The 16,469-nt window shown below is 38.4% G+C and overlaps 1 protein-coding gene across 3 annotated transcripts in view; it reads left to right on the plus strand.

Moving 5' to 3' along the window:
• MDFIC (MyoD family inhibitor domain containing) overlaps positions 1–16,469 on the plus strand; it is a 100,819-nt gene that overhangs the window by 62,260 nt on the left and 22,090 nt on the right. For 2 of the 3 annotated variants that reach the window (XM_008258188.5, NM_001171407.1), the window contains 1 exon segment: positions 1,361–1,639. In XM_008258188.5, the coding sequence (XP_008256410.3) occupies positions 1,361–1,639 (279 nt within the window). 3 annotated transcript variants of the gene reach the window in all.

The raw sequence follows: 16,469 nt of genomic DNA on the forward strand, positions 1-16,469 counted from the left end.
TGAGTTACACATGCATATATATGAACAGACCTACCTACTTGGGACTCTACTGTTCTGTTGGCTCATATGTCTGTCTAGTCCAACACCACACTGCTTTAGTTACTGTACTTTTATAATTAGATTTCATGTCCAGCAAGCCAAGTCCCAAAACTCTTCTTGTTCCTTAAAATTTCCTTAGTGAGTCTTGATTATTCTTCCTTATAAATGTTTTTACCAGCTTTTCCAGTTCCATAAACAAGCTTGTTGGAAATGTGGGAAATATTTTATTTAAGTAAGTTGGAAAGAATAAATATATTAACAGAATCAACAAATGCATACTTTCTCCATTTATTTGGATTTCTTTACACCCTTTAGTTAATGTTTTGTCATCCTTCCCATAAAATCTCTGCCCATATTTTCTTAGTTTAATTCCTAGTTACTGTTTTATTTTTCCTTTTTTGCTATTGTGAAGCTTTTATTTTCCTTCTATATTTGTTATTCAGTTACTGTTGGCATGTGAGAATAATTGTTGATTTTATATGATTGATCCTGCTTATATTTTGCTACATTCTTAGTCTTTGAGGATTTGTATATTAGTTTTTAAAGAATATTATAATCTGTGCACACCTCAGAATCCTACTCTTTCTTTCCAGAGCTCAGACCCACTTTTTCTCTTTGTTTATTGGTTTCACTAGGATCTCCAGTGTAATGTTGTCTAAGATGGGTGAAAGGCAGCAGTCCTTGCTTGCTCTTGACCAAAACAGGAGTGTTTACAAAATTACTGACAGTTGATTTTGGTAGCTATGTTTATCAGTTGAAATAATTTCTCATTTCCCCTCACTTTCCGTAAATTGTGTGGGTTTTTTTTTGTTATAAAGGAACATTTAGAGAAAATATTTACTTCTCCAGGCAGGATTTAAAATAGAATTTAAAAGAGCCACAGTTCTTTCTGTATTGTACCAATTCAGCTTTGGATAGCTAAATTCGTTATTCCTTTCCCTTTGTTTCAAAAAGATAGTCGAGTAGTCTATCATTATTAGGAGTATAGAGATAATATTGTTGTGCTTACAGCACTGAAAAGAGGGCCCAGCATGTATAAAACAAGAAACATTTTGTTAGTTTCTCAGGTTTCAAACTTAAATTTCTTTTTAAAATACCAAAACCAGTGTTTCTGTACCCTGTTTTATGATATACTTGTATAAAACCACGTTTGATGACCTGCTCCTCTTCTAACTTTCAGTAGTTATTCTTTCTCTTTGTCCATCTATTCTCCCTCTTTCTCTTTTTTCCCCTCTTCAGTTTTAGAATTATGGGGAAAATCTAAATTTCCATTACTGAAATTACTGAATGTCTTTTCATTTTTTTTTCTTTCCTAATTTAGCCCAACCTCAGCGCTTACCACAGCTTCAACCTTCCGCACAGGAACCAAGTGAGGAGGAACTTGGCAAGATAAGGAACGGTGGCCACACAGGTCTGAGCAATGGAGGTGGAATTCACCACGGGGCCAAACATGTATCTGCAGATAATCGCAAACTTTCAGCACCTGTTTCTCAAAAGATGCATAGAAAAATTCAATCCAGCTTGTCTGTAAACAGCGATATCAGTAAGAAGAGCAAAGTAAATGCTGTCTTCTCCCAAAAGACAGGCTCTTCACCTGAAGGTAAGTGTGAGTTATATGCATACTTTATTTGGTCCGATGTAAAAATCGTATTCACCAGTAATGATTTGATCAAGCACACATAGTTGAAGAAATCTTGCTTACCCTTCAGACAAACAGGAATTTTGGTAGAAGGCAGCTTAACTTCCCCAATGGAAAGCACGGGGTAGAAAAGAGGTATTGGCAGCTGACATCCTGGTTTTTTAGATTGTCGTCTTCTAGAGGGAATAGTCAGTACTTTAAATATAGCTGCTGTGCTTTTTTTTAATGCCACATTTAAAAATATGAATACAACATTTTGGTGGCACATCTGAGCTTGAGTACTTGTTCCCTCCCGCATGCAATATGCTAGTCTATAGTTTGAGATAAGATTACCTGCTTGTATTTTTGTCTTGCAAATCAGTTCTTAAATATGCAAAGCCAACATAAGAAAAAGATGGGATACTTTTCTTGATCTTGCTAGAGACTGGGCCAGGTGATCTTTGTTGCTGGACTGACCATCACCTTCCAGACCCTGTGCTGTGTGGAGCCTCACCCAGTCTGACCTCACTCTAGTCTAGCCACTATTAGTTCCTCCCTGTGGGCCCTTAGCTGTATACTCAGACTTGTGGAGAACAAGTCACTGCTTTTATTCAGTTCTCTGTCTCATTCTGCCCTTGGTAAAAATCAGGTTAAATACTATGAACTTGAGAAAGTTTGCATTATAAAACAAACCCAAGTGATGATAATGAACTCTATAGATATTTTTATATGGTTCGTTATTTTATGTTATCCACTCCCTGCCACCCCACATATTTAGGGTTCCAAATTTCTCCGAGCATATCTATTGCTCTTCCTCCTTTTCCCCTTAAGCAGTTCTTGGGAATGTAAAATGTTGAATGTTATATATGTGTGTATATATATTCCCTTTAGTGGTTTTAATTGCCATGAAATGTTAAATAAAGGAAGTTCTGTGGCATGCCTGTGTGAAGTTGGCCATGCTTATTCATAGAGAGAAATTGAGTTGTAAATAGGAAATTGTATTGAGAGTTACCAGTAATGAGTAGTAGAAAGAATATTACATTTTGGCTACAGGTGTCTCAAACTCAACTAAGGTAAAATGTTAGGATGATCAAATGATATGATAATAAATGGTCTGCATAGTTCCAGGTCAGTGACACTACTTTCCAAACTAATTAGATTGAAAGGGACATGATTGACACTTTAAAATGAGTTTGACATGTAAGCTCCTTGGTCATCTCTGAAGTATAGGTAGGCTGATAACTAAACTGGCTCTCCAAGGAGTTGGGTAGGCAATGCAATTTTCTTTAGAGGATCTTCGCTTCTGGGTGATTGGGTGAAATAATTGAATGCAATTGAAATCTACTTGTTTTATACATTTGAATTTACTTATTACATCCCTAACCTCTTATTTTCCATTGGATATTTACTTATTTTAATATTAAAGAATGGTAGCATTTGCATATCAATCCAATTTGAAATAGGTTGTATGGAATTTTTATAAAAATATTCGTTATTGCTTGCTTTTAATAGCATAGCTGGTTTCTAATGTAAGAATACAGCTTCATAAGTAACATATGTGCAAGGAAGAAAACCAACATCATTTGAATGAAATATAGTTCCACATTTTCTGTCCTTCCTTTTCACCTGTACACTTAAGTTATCACACAGATCTGGATAAATGAAGTCCTTTGTAATCTGCTTATTACAAAGTGCAGTTCAGTTTGTGTTGGAGTCATGAGAAATACGAAATACAAATGAAAATGTCTAGATATGCTGATTGAATCCTGTGATCTGTGTATTCTCCATTAGGCCATAGCATTATCTATTGTAGGTTTCGGTTTTTCATTTTTAAAACTTAACATTTTTTAAGATGGGTGGGAGAGAGAGAGAGAGATCCATATTTTTTGTCCCCCCCCCCCCCCGGCACTTATTCCCCAAATGCCAGAGACTTCCTGAAGCCAGGAACTCAATCCAGCTCTCCCGTGTGGGTGTCAGGGACCTGATCACGTGAACCATCATTGCTGATTCGCATGGTCTGCATTAGTAGGAAGCTGGAGTCAGGAACTGAACTAAGGCACTCTGATGTGAGATACGAGTGTTTTCACCAGTGCCCTGCCCATGTGGGTTTCTTGTATTCTGGTACTTGAATCTAAATTAAAATACCCCTTTTCTTGTTTCCTGTTTGTCCATATTTGGATTGCTACAATTTTTTTCATTATATAAATTTATGCCCTAAAATTTCATTGTTTCTTCTTTCAGTTTTGAAGTTGTTTATTCACTGACAATGTAGTATAGTAAAAAGATAAAAACACACTGAACTAATAATTAAAAATTAAAAAAAAATTCTCAACTCTGCTACTTGCTGGCTGGGGGACTTGATTTCTCTGGGCCACTTGTTTTATAAAATTAAGGGTATGTATTAGATTATTCTTAAAAGTTATGTTTGGCTCAGAGATTCTGTAGTTCTCTTCATACAGCACAGCTGCTTCAGCCTCATAGCAAGTCTCTTGGTCTGCAGAATGAATTGAGGTGAAATCTAAAACCTCACGAGTAGAAGGGGAAAGTGGCAGAAACAATTTTGGTGAGATGGATAGCTGCTGGGTTTCTAGAGACCTGTATATCAGAAGAGTCTTCAATAGACTTGCTTTGTTGCATGAATAAAATAGGTAGAACATAGTTTTGAAAAAAGCAATAACAATGATGGGATTTAGTATCTAGACTTTTCTTAGTTTTATGTTTTTCTATTCCGTATTTTTCTTAAGTCTCCATCAATGACTCCTTCTTCTTTAATAGCAAATGTTCAAATAGTTGGCAAAGTCTATTAACTGAAAACCTCAAAACAGCTAACCATGCTCATTTTGATAGTTGTATTCTTTCTGGATACATGGCGCTTGTGGTTGTGATTTTTGTATTGCACATAAATAATATAGACAAGCTGAAAGGGAATCTTTCTGGTTCAGATGATGGAATTAAATGTTTACTTCATAGTGTTCCCTTAAGTGCACTAAGGGCCTCTGCTGACCAGATTGCAAAACACTGCTAAGAGGTGGGTTCATTGAACACAGAGGTAAGGAGTGAACCAGCTGCATAATTGAGTGTGTGGGTTGATGAAATGTTTTAATGTCTTTCTTTAACCATGGGCTACATGAGGCCTGCATCTAAATAGCCTTGTATTTCTTTAAATTGTTGATTCTTATTATTTGAGAGGTGGGGAGAGAGATAGAGAGACATAGAGATAGAGGTAGAGAGAAAGAGAGAAAGAGAGAGAGAGAGAGAGAGAGAGAGAGAGAGAGAGAGAGACGTCCCACATGCTGGTTCTCTCTCCAGTTGCCTGTGATGGTTAGGGCTGAACCAGGCTGAGGCTGGGAGCCAGGGACCTCCATCTGGGTGTCCCACTTGGTGGCAGGAGCCTTTCCTTGCTGCCTCCCAGCGTTTGCATTAGAAGAAAGCTAGAATGGAGAGCAGAACCAGAACTTGAATCTTGGCCCTGCCATATGGGATGGGGGCATCCCATGTGACGTCTTAACCAGTAGGCCAGATGCCCATCTCCAGTCTCTTAGGATGCATCAATTCATGTAGTTAGAAAATGTCTTCTATGGACTAGGCCCTGCTCTGTCTGCTTTGCTCACATGAACTCACTGATCCTCCCAACAACACTGTCATTCCATGAACTGTGTGTATTGATATAATGATAAATGTGGAAACAGAAGCAGAGAGAGGTGAACTGAAACAAACAAAATCAACTGGTCCATGCGTGGTAAAATTGAGATACAAGAACAAATGCTCTGTCTTTGTAGAACATGCTGCTAACCACTGTATTGTGCCATTTGTCTCATTAGGGATCTCTGAGAAAACAATAGTTTGCTACCCATTCCATCATTGCATTGGATATTACTGATGTTAACAGGTGTGGATTAGAAAGGCTCTTCCTATTAGTAAACATTTGCTTCTTGAAGTCCTTCTTATGAAAGTTTGGAAAACAACGCTCATCTGTCCTCTTGTTTCATTTTTCTTCCCTACTCATCCATAAATTCTAATAGGGCTAGACTGAGTCTAAGCCAGGTTTTTGGTTTTGTTTTTTCAAATGTACAGTCATGCCCAACATAATAGCTCTAAGGAGTTTCTTATGAGTTAGCAAGTGTTACAGTACTTGGTTCCTTTTTCTAGGCACATATTTTCTTTTTTATGAGATTTATTTGAAAGGTAGAGTAAGTGAGTGAGAGAGAGAGATACAGAGAGAGAGAGAGAGACAGAGACAGACCATCCATCCGCTGGTTCACTTGAAAGATGGCTACTATGGCCAGGGCTGGGCCGGGTATAAGTCAGGAGCTAGGAGCTTCTTCCGGGTCTCCCACCTGGGTTCAGGGGTCCAAAAACTGGGACCGTCTTCAGCTGCTTTCCCAAGTGCATTAGTGGGGATCAGGATGGGAAGTGGAGCAGCTGGGTCTTGAATTGTGCCCATATGGAATGTCGGTGGCAGGCAGCAGTTTTACCTGCCACTTCATTTCAAACCAATGTGTCGTAATCTTCCTTGAAACTAGAATTGGAAAGTAAAATATGTGCTCATAGTCACTTAAAAGAATTCTCTTTTAAAAAGTTCATTTTTTTACAACAGAAGAAAAAAAATACCCATGTGGGAAAGTATTGCACACTTTATTTAAATGTTATTAAATTAATAGATTTCTACTTGTTTTGTATAATTAAATATTTTCATACATACTTTCATTTTCTGATTGCCTCACCTGGGTGGAGAGTTTTAAGACTAAATGTGTAAAATTCTTGACCTTTGAAATAATTATGGTATAATTTAGTATCATATAATGCTCAAATTGCCAGGGGTTTTCATTAGGTTCCAAGACATTTCTCTTATCAGAGGAATGATAAATCCCAATGTATTTTAGCTACAGCTATATATTTTTATAAAAAATTAAGTTGTAACAAAAAGTTTTTTAAAAAAGTATTCATTTTAGGAATATTTGATGTTAATTTATATTCAATACTTGATACTATACATTGAGTATTTATAGAGATACATACCCAATCCTAGTATATCACTGATCACAAATACTGAATAAGACAATGAAGAGCATGATTTATGTAACTAAGATCATCTCATTTTTGATCACGTGGAGGGCATGGACTCCAGGACCAGTCTTCTTGGGTTCATTGTTGGCTTTCCTACTGAACAGTTTCTTGGGGCAGATTACTTAACCTTTTTGTGACTCTGTCTTATCTGTAAAATGGGAATATTATTAGTGCCTTCCTTTTAGGATTGTTAGGAAGAATTACATGGATGCTATTCAGTACTTGGAGCACAGGCTGGTCTAGAAGAAGTAGTAGATAAGTATCAGCTGCTGTTAGCTCATCACTATACAGGATCACCGAGGAGTCAGGAATATCAGCTTCCTGGAAAATGCAGTGCCTGGATGGGGACCTGAAACATGAGGCACCGTTAGGTTAGAGAACTGAGGGTGCACAGTGGCACGCAAGGCTGGAGAGCTTTATAAATTCATGTGTTCTCTTCACAGAACCTGAATTAGGAGAAGTGAAACTGGGAAGGTGGGAAAGGACCAGTTGTTAGGCAGCCTGGGATGCCCTATTCTTCCAAAATGGTAGGTCAGAGCTATAGCACTTCTCGGGAAGACACTATTTTATATCCCATATCTACTTGTTAGAAAAATTCTGTTTTCTTTTCTTGCTATAGTACTGTATTTCCATGGTTGCTGTTCTGTAGATGTAGGACGAGTACCTTCATGCTTGTAGGAAACGTGTGATACATGATGTACCTGCACTCCTGCTGCCTTAGTAAAGACCCATTACTATAAGTAAATAGGGAATTGGTTTTAGATTTGTTGAGCTCTGGATGCCAACGAGCTCTCCATTTGCACCCGTGCATAAGAGCGTTTGCTCCTATGGATGGACTGAAGTCCAATCCTATTTTACTGGTTCTTTTCTCTCTAAACTCTTCACTCAGCTTCTGACATCTATAACTTTTCTTCATCTTCATTGTAGGCATCTCTTCCACTTTTTGGTGCATTTTTTCCTTGTATTCACAGTGTAGGAATTTTTCACAATATACCAGAGAGGAAGGACATATGCCTACCAGTAGGAGAACAACCAGGATTCTATAGGCCTCAGCCTGGGTAGGCTACACAGTTTTCAAATGAGGTGCTAACCAGGTGATTCAGAGAGGACCTCCCTGCTCCTCCTTGAGAATCATGGTGAAACAGCAGAAGGATCTTTCCTTAACCTTGTTGTAGCCCTTTCCCTCTTCTGCACCTGCAAACTCCAACTCAGCTCCTTGCTTAGAATTGTACCTTTACTACAGTGCATCAAAGTCCCTGCACAGGTGATAAGACAACACAACTCAGTGCCTCTGCTTCTCTTCTGTGAGCCTGGAATGTCCTTCTCACTTGTTTTGCTTTCTTGACCTCTGCACATTTTTTTCAGAACTTATCTTTGGCATCTCCTGATGCCTCATTTGGGCTAACTGCCCTTCTTTTGGATCTCCACAGCACTTTTGATAAACAAACTGTGCTAAAGTTTATCTCTTTAACTCTATTTCCTGTGCTAAACATTGATCTCACTGAATGAAAAGACTCTGTCTTGCTCTTCTTATGATTTCAAGCTTACAGTCTAGTGCGTGGTTATATGCATTCAATGAGTGTTCAAGTGAGTAAGGGTTGAAACCTGGAGAACTTGGATACTTGTTCTTTAACATTCCGTAGACATTGTGGTTGAAAGGAATGACTCAAATCCTCAGGGGGGAGAATGTGAAGACATCAAAAGAAGTGCAAATATTTGAGCTAAAGGAAATATAGAAAAAGAAACAGCAGAGCTGGGATTAGAACTCAGAGCTCTTGCCTCCAAACTTCATCAAGTTTTCTCATTATTCCATATAGTTAACAACTTCACTGTCCCAAATCCTGAAACTAGAAAAACAGCAAGGTAAAAATGAAATTGAGTTGTTTGTTCTTAATTTCAGTGGTGTTGTAAAATCTTATATTTATTTCTTCCCATTAAAAAAAAAAAAACTCAGTTTTCCCTATAATTGTAAAAATGTAGTCCTAGTTTTTTTTAGGGAAACATAATAATAGGACTTCATTAAATGACCAAAGTGATATAATCAGAGCCTCCAGAAACAAATTTTCTGTGACTTTGGGAAGATATGTCACTGCATACCTCAAAATACTTAACTTGTTTGGATGATGTTTTGTTTGTTTTACTCTGTTTTCTCAGGCTCAATGCCTTCCATTCCATGTCAGAATAATGGTGTGGGAGAAGGGTTGAGAATTCTGCCTTCCAATGCAATATTTTCTAGTCCTTTGAAAAAAATGAGATTTTAATGTATTCTGTTGCTTAGCCAACATACTAAATGGAACAACGGGGACGGGTGCATGTTTGTGTGTGTGTGTGTCGACTAGGCATCATCATAGCTGACTATGTTGAACTATAAATCATTCAGCACCTATAAATCATTGATTTTTGTTTACTTGAAGTATTTAATGATTTTTTTTTATTTCAAAGGCAGAATTGCAGAGAGAGGAGAGGAGAGGAGAGGAGAGGAGAGGAGAGGAGAAAGAAGAGGAGGAGGAGGAGGAGAGAGAGAGGGTAAGGGGTATCTTCCATCAGCTGATTCATACCCCAAATGGCGCAGTGGCTAGGGCTGGGCCAGGCCAAAGCTAGGAGCCAGGAGCTTCTTCTAGTACAGTGTCCCAAGCACTTGGGCCATCTTCAACTGCTTTTCCAGGCACATTAGTTGGGAGCTAGATGGGAAGTGGAACAGTGGGGACTTGATCTGGGATGACAGCGTCACAGGTGGAGGCTTAACCCAACTATACCACAACGTTGGCCCCTTAATTATATGTTATTTAAAAATTATAACATATAGTATTTGTAAGTGTTTCTGTAGGGCCAACATTTAAATATACTTCTTAGTGTTTAGGGTTGCAGTGTAATTTGTACTCTCATATTCATCTATTTGATAAGGAGGAAAGAAAAGATTTTTACAAGGTTCTGAAATATATATAATTTGAGCTTCAAATATAGTGACAAATCAAAATATACCTCAAGTCTCAAGTTCTGCTTTTATAACAAGCAACAGTTTTGTGCCCATCTTAGAGAAAAGATAGAAGCTGTCAGTTACATATGAACTTCACCTCCTTCACTTTCTGTTTTCTGATTTTGCAAACAAGCTATCTGAGGCCACTGTTTGAATGATTTAGATTAGTTTAGCATTTACTGAGGAGATGGGTGGGGAGGAAATAAAACAATGGAGATACAGATATAATGGCCAGGAAGCTCTGGGGTGTGGGTGGTTAAGTGAAGAGGCTATTTAGAAACTGAGCTTCAGAATAATAAACTAAATGGAAAGATTTGAACAAACTTTATGACCTTATTACTACACCAAGGTTTTTATGGTTTTTAAAAGACAATAATGAACATTTGAGTATTTTTTAAATCTCAAATAGCACAATATAGGTACTATAACAGACAAGCTGGAGCCCAAAGCTTACTTTCAACCCCAAGTGTTGTGCCAACTCTAGACAGTAAAGGACCTGAATTTTTTTGTAAAGATTTGGGATTAGATGTAGAGTCCTGGACGAGGCCTAACTTTGGAATAAATTCAAACAGCAATTTGATATGCCTTCTGAACAGGAATGCCACTAACTTCCCAATTCAATTTGATGGAAAAATGAATAAAAATCAGAAACAATGTCTGAATATAGTTTGGAACTGATCATCAGTTGAATTTTGATTTTTTTTTTTTATTTGAAAAACAGAAAGAGACACAGAGAGACTTCCCATCCACTGGTTCACTCCTCACATCCCACAACAACCAGGTGTGCCAGGCTGAAACTAGGAGCCAGGAACTCAATCTGGGTCTTCCATGTGGGGACAGGGCTCAAGTGCTTGGACCATCACTGGCTACATCTGGAGTATGCATTTTCAGGACACTGGATCAGAAGCAGAAGCAAGACTTTAACCCAGGCACTCTGATATGGGATATGGGCATCCCAAGTGGTATCTCAGTGACTGAGCCAAAGGTCCACTCTGTGAGCTGAGCTTTAGAATTGTTCAATTTGAAATGATAAAACATTGTACAAGAGGAGAATTCCAAAATGCGTTTGGATATACACAACTGGGGCTTGTGAGGAGTTAGAACCAAGCACACTTGCTTTTGTTCTCAAACTGGAGAGATTTATAACTGAGAATCTGGATGAGCTTTCTTAAGTAGAGATTTGAAAGAAAAGGTCAGATGTCTGAGAACAAAGTGACTCAGGGAATCACTGGGGGCTGGCCAGTTTGATGGGATGGGAGTGTGAGTTCAGCTTGAGTTTGGAGACAGTCCCATGGAAACTTCAGATGTTTCTCCAGAGGCGAGGTCAGATAGAGAGTAAGTTAGAGAAAGGCTGCACAGATAATATAGCCTGGATGAGAGATCAGAATGCTTATAGAAGAAACAGTAAGAACAGTGAAAAAAGAAATAAACTGGAGAATATAATGTCATGAAGGAGAGGGGAGGATTTTTTTCTTAAATTTTAATTTATTTATTTCCATTTTATCTGAAAGGCAGAGAGATAGAGACAGACTGGTCACCTATCTGCTAGTTCATCATCCAAAATGCCTGCAATATCTAGGCATGAATCAAACTGAAACAAATCTGGGTTTCCCACATGGGTGACAGGAACCTAAGTACTTGAACCATTATTTACTGCCTCCTAGGGTGCACATTAGCAGGAATCCAGAATCAGAAATGGAGCCAGGATACAAACCCAGACACTCTAATATGGGATGCAGGCATCCCAAATAGCATCTTAACTGCTGGACCACACACTTACCCTGGGGAAGAGTGTTTGAAGAAGAGGACCATACCAAAGTGCACCTGATCTTGTTGACAGGTTCAGTAAAAAGAATGCAGAATAATTCTACCAGATTCAACAATGTGATTGTCCTTTGGTCATTTTATTAAGAGTCATTTTTATGGAGAACACAGAATGGTGTGGGTTGTGGAGTTCCAGTGAGACCAAAGTCCAGGGCGGAAGTGAAGGGTTAACGAGGTTTTGTTTGGTTTGCATGAGTATTATTTTGTTTTAAGATGGTAAGATTTGAGTATGTTTCCATTTGGATGGAGGGCATCCAGGTGAGTTGCAAAGTCTGAAAATCTAAAAGGCGGTAATGTTGCCTTCTTAACAGGCCAGCATATAGTTTCTTTGGAGACAAGTGGTAGAATTCAGTACACTGAATGAAGTGAAATTCATACATTGTCAAAGCAAGAAGATTGAGGAACAAGAGAAGCGTTTGCACAATTGTGGTCCCCAGAGGCTGTGCTCTTTGTAGGCTCTGTGACTGATGAGGTTCAGACTTCCGAGTAACTTCTCTGGGATAAGGAAAGGTAACCTTTGGTGACTAAAAAGCCTTTCTTGAGTCCACACTTCTTCCTCTTTCATTGAGCATTAATTGCATTTGAATGGTGGAGATTTACAGGGCTATGTAATTTTGAGTTCCAAACTTGTGCCTGTTGTATTTGGGACCACAAATTGATAGCAGTGGTAGTTTTTTGCAATTTAGATTTATAAGGTCCTAAATTGAATTAAATCATAACTTTCACACATAATGCAGTATAAAAAATAAAACATAAATAGATAACCAAACAGTTAAAGAATTAGAAGTATAGAAAAGGTGAGTATGAAAACCACTGCAAAATCCTGAGAAATTGAGGCCAGTAGGTTAGTTTTAAAATATATTTAAAGTAAATTTATGCTTCCTTGAATTATAGTTATAAGCAATGGCTTGAAAAGGTTAAGACTTAACCTATAATAACCTAAACCATGATTATGATCATTTTTGGTTTTATGAGCTTCTTCAAAAATCTGACCAAAATTATCATTTCCCTCCTCGTCCCCAAGTTTTTAAGAAAAAGAACAAAATCTGGTTAGCACTTGTGTTATTCTTGGAGGTAACAATAGAGATTGGATACATTTAGATATCTTATTCTGTTTTTTTTTTTTTTTTTTTTTTGACAGGCAGAGTGGGCAGTGAGAGAGACAGAGAGAAAGGTCTTCCTATTGCCTTTGGTTCACCCTCCAATGGCCGCCGCGGCTGGCGCACCACGCTGAACCGAAGGCAGGAGCCAGGTGCTTCTCCTGGTCTCCCATGGGGTGCAGGGCCCAAGCACTTGGGCCATCCTCCACTGCACTCCCTGGCCACAGCAGAGAGCTGGCCTGGAAGAGAGGCAACCGGGACAGAATCCGGTGCCCCAACCGGCACTAGAACCCGGTGTACTGGCGCCACAGGTGGAGGATTAGCCTATTGAGCCATGGCGCCGGCCTAGATATCTTATTCTAAAATCAAACATATTTATGAACTGAACAGATAATGAGGAGCCTAACAACTCATTGTAATGTTTTGATTTTGGAGGAGGAAGCTTGTGGCAGATTTTGAGCAGATCGTTGACATTATCTGACTTACCATCTCTAAACAGCACTTTACCTTTAAGAGCTGAGTTCAGGTACCTAAGAGCCAAAGAAGGGAGACCAACTATGAGACTTTGGCTTGATTCTCATGGGAAGTAATGGGATTGGATCAGGGTGGCCATGATGGATATGATGCGATGTTGCATACAAATGTATTTTGGAGTTAAAACAAAGTTTGCTGAAGAACGAGATTTTAGTGTGAAAGAAAGACGGGTTAAAAATGACTTCAAATTTTTGGCTGGCTAGTTGAAAGTATGGAATTGCCATTAACTGAGATGAGAATACTGTGGGAAGAACAGGGTTTAGTTCTTAGAGAAAAGTTAAGTTTGGTTTGAAAATGTTGTATTTGAAATGCCCATTACTTATACAGATGGTGATGTGGAATAGGTGGTTGGAAAGAGGTGGGTGGAGTTCAGAAAGGTTTGCAGTCGTAAGATGTGTGTGTGGTTTTTAGAGATTTGTTCATATATTTGAAAATCAGAATTACAGAGGTGAAGAGATAGAGAGAGAGAGAGAGAGAGAATCTTCCATCCTCTAGTTCACTCCCCAAGTGGCTGCAATGGTCAGGGCTGAGCCAGACCAAAGCAAGGAGGCTTCATCTTGGTCTCCCATGTGGGTACAATGGTCCAAGCACTTGGGTCATCTTCAGCTACTTTTTACAGGCCATTATCAGGGAAATAAATTGGAAATGAAGCAGCCAGGACTCAAACCAGCACATATATGGATGCTGGCATCACAATATGGCTTTACTTGCTATGCCACAACACTAGCCCTCTAAGATGCATTTTGTGAATGATTAGGGTACCGGGTTTAATGTAGATGGGATTACCCAGGGTTAGGATTCTCAACCCAGACATCTGGGTATTTAGAGTAAGAGCTTTAGGACAAATTTTATTTTTGAGGAAGTGAAATACAACTTTGGACCTTATTTCAGAGATTATAATTAACTTGAAATGGATTTGGTCCAAGGTTTCAGCCTCCCATATGATTCTAATATTCATGCAGGGTTAAAAACAGTTGGCCAGAAAGTAAACAAAAAATATTGTAAAAAGTGAGCCCTAAGCTTTCAGTTTAGCTTCTTCACCTTCCTGCAGGTTTCTAAGAGTCAGACCACATGGTATTCAGACATATATTCTGTATTTTTTCCTATGAAAAAGTGAGGATGAACAGCCAGTAGTGGATAAAGAAGTGCAGTGGAGGAATCAGATGAAGGAAGTTTTAAAATGGAGGGATTAATCATGTTTCAAATGCAACTGAGAAGTCCAGTAAGATGAGTAGAAGTGACCACTGAAATTGTTATGTTGAAGTCATTGTTGACCTTCATATTTTTGGTGTTGTGGTAGGGACAGAGTCTGACTGAAGGTGACTCTACAGAGAATGAGGGAACAAAAATTAAAGATTGCAAGTCTAGATTACTCTGTTCAAGAAGTTTCCTAAAGGGGAAAGGAAGAAGGCCTGGGAACTGAAAGGGAGTGTTTTTAGCAATGGGAAATGCTGGCTGAGTGCTGTGGGTAAGGAGCAGACAGAGGGGAGACTTCAGTGTCTTGAGTACATAAGAAGGGAGGAGAGCCATTACAGAGTGCACTGTGTTGCAGTTCTCTCTCTCTTTGTGTGTGTGTGTGTGTGTGTGTGTTGTGATCCCTGTCAGATTTAGGTCGTTGGAAGAAAGGGCTCATGCTTTGACAACATTGTGTTTTACAGTTTATGTAGCCAGGAAAATCATACATCTTAAGTACAGCACTTTACATGTAGGACAGACTTTTATCTACTTCACTGGAGACCTTTCAAGTGACCATAACAATTTGGCATGGTAAATTCACAGTTTTGGAGACTTTCCATGTAAAAAAAATTATGATTTGGAATAATGTTAAATATACTACAAAGTTTCCTCTCATTTTAGAAGAATTTCAAAAAAATGTCTTCGTTATAATAATAGCACTAGACACTGCAAAATACTACAATTAGAAGGAGAAAGTTTTGGGGGAAAGATACAAGGTTTGCAGAGTGTTTGAATCTTCTGACAAAAACTTGCTGACCATTCATAAGTGATTTGCAATTTATAAGCAATATACACAGAGAAAAATACTATCAGGATTAAAATTGTATCATGGGTACAATTTTAAAAATATGTTGTATGCATTTCAGCCTAAATTTTACCACTTCATTTAAAGTACTTTGGCTTTTAATAAATGAGTTGCATTTTGAGACTGTAAAAGTAAGTATCAGCACATCAGACTCATAGAATGGCGGATGTCCTAAACAGCACTCTGGCCTCAGAATCAGCCCTTAAGGCATTCGGATCCGGCTGAAAAGCCCATGAGAGTATTTCAGGCATGGAAAGCCAAGACACTCTAGGGAAAAAAAAAAAAAAAAAAAGGACCTAAATGAAAGATCTCTGTGAGTGAGATCCCAGTGGAAAGAACAGGTCTGCAAAGAAGGAGGTACCTTTCTCTGAAGGGAGGAGAGAACTTCCACTTTGACTATGACCTTGTCTAAATAAGATAAGAGTCGGTGAACTCAAAAGGCTTCCATAGCCTTGGAAACTCATGAGTGGAGCATAGGGAGATTACTGATGCCATAAACAGGAGTGTCAATTTGTAAAGTCAACAACAGGAGTCACTGTGCACTTACTCCTCATGTAGGATCTCTGTCCTTAATGTGCTGTACATTGTGATTTAATGTTATAACTAGTACTCAAACAGTATTTTTCACTTTGTGTTTCTATGTGTGTGCAAACTGTTGAAATCTTTACTTAATGTATACTAAACTGATCTTCTGTATATATAGAAAATTGAAAATGAATCTTGATATGAATAGAAGGAGAGAGAGAGCCGGAAAAGGGAGGGTTGCAGGTGGGAGGGAAGTCATTGAGGAGGGGGAAGCCAATGTAATCCATAAGCTGTACTTTGGAAATCTATATTCATTAAATAAAAGTTAAAAAAAAAAGTAAGTATCAGGGTACTTCAAAAATTTGTGAGAAATGGAATGAAAAGGTATTTATTATTGAACAAAATCTTTGAAATTCATGCATAGAACAATCTTGAACAAGTGAATAATAAATCTATATGGTAAAATAATCTATGTATTTCAAAATTGTTTTGTAGCAAAATGAACTTGGCTTTTAATGCACTTTTTAATGAATATTTTGAAGTCTGCATGTATTTTTAAAGATTGATGCATTTATTTGAAAGCCACATTTGGGTACACACACAGAGAGAATCACACACACACACACACACAGAGAGAGAGAGAGAGAGAGAGAGAGAGAGAAATCCTCTATCTCTGGTTCATTCCCCAAAAGACCGCAACAGCCAAGGCCAGGCCAGGCAGAAACCAGGAGCCAGGAGTTTTTT

The sequence above is a fragment of the Oryctolagus cuniculus genome, chromosome 3 (assembly GCF_051225735.1).
Source record: "Oryctolagus cuniculus isolate XC-2025 breed Fujian yellow rabbit chromosome 3, ASM5122573v1, whole genome shotgun sequence".
Lineage (NCBI taxonomy): Eukaryota > Metazoa > Chordata > Mammalia > Lagomorpha > Leporidae > Oryctolagus > Oryctolagus cuniculus.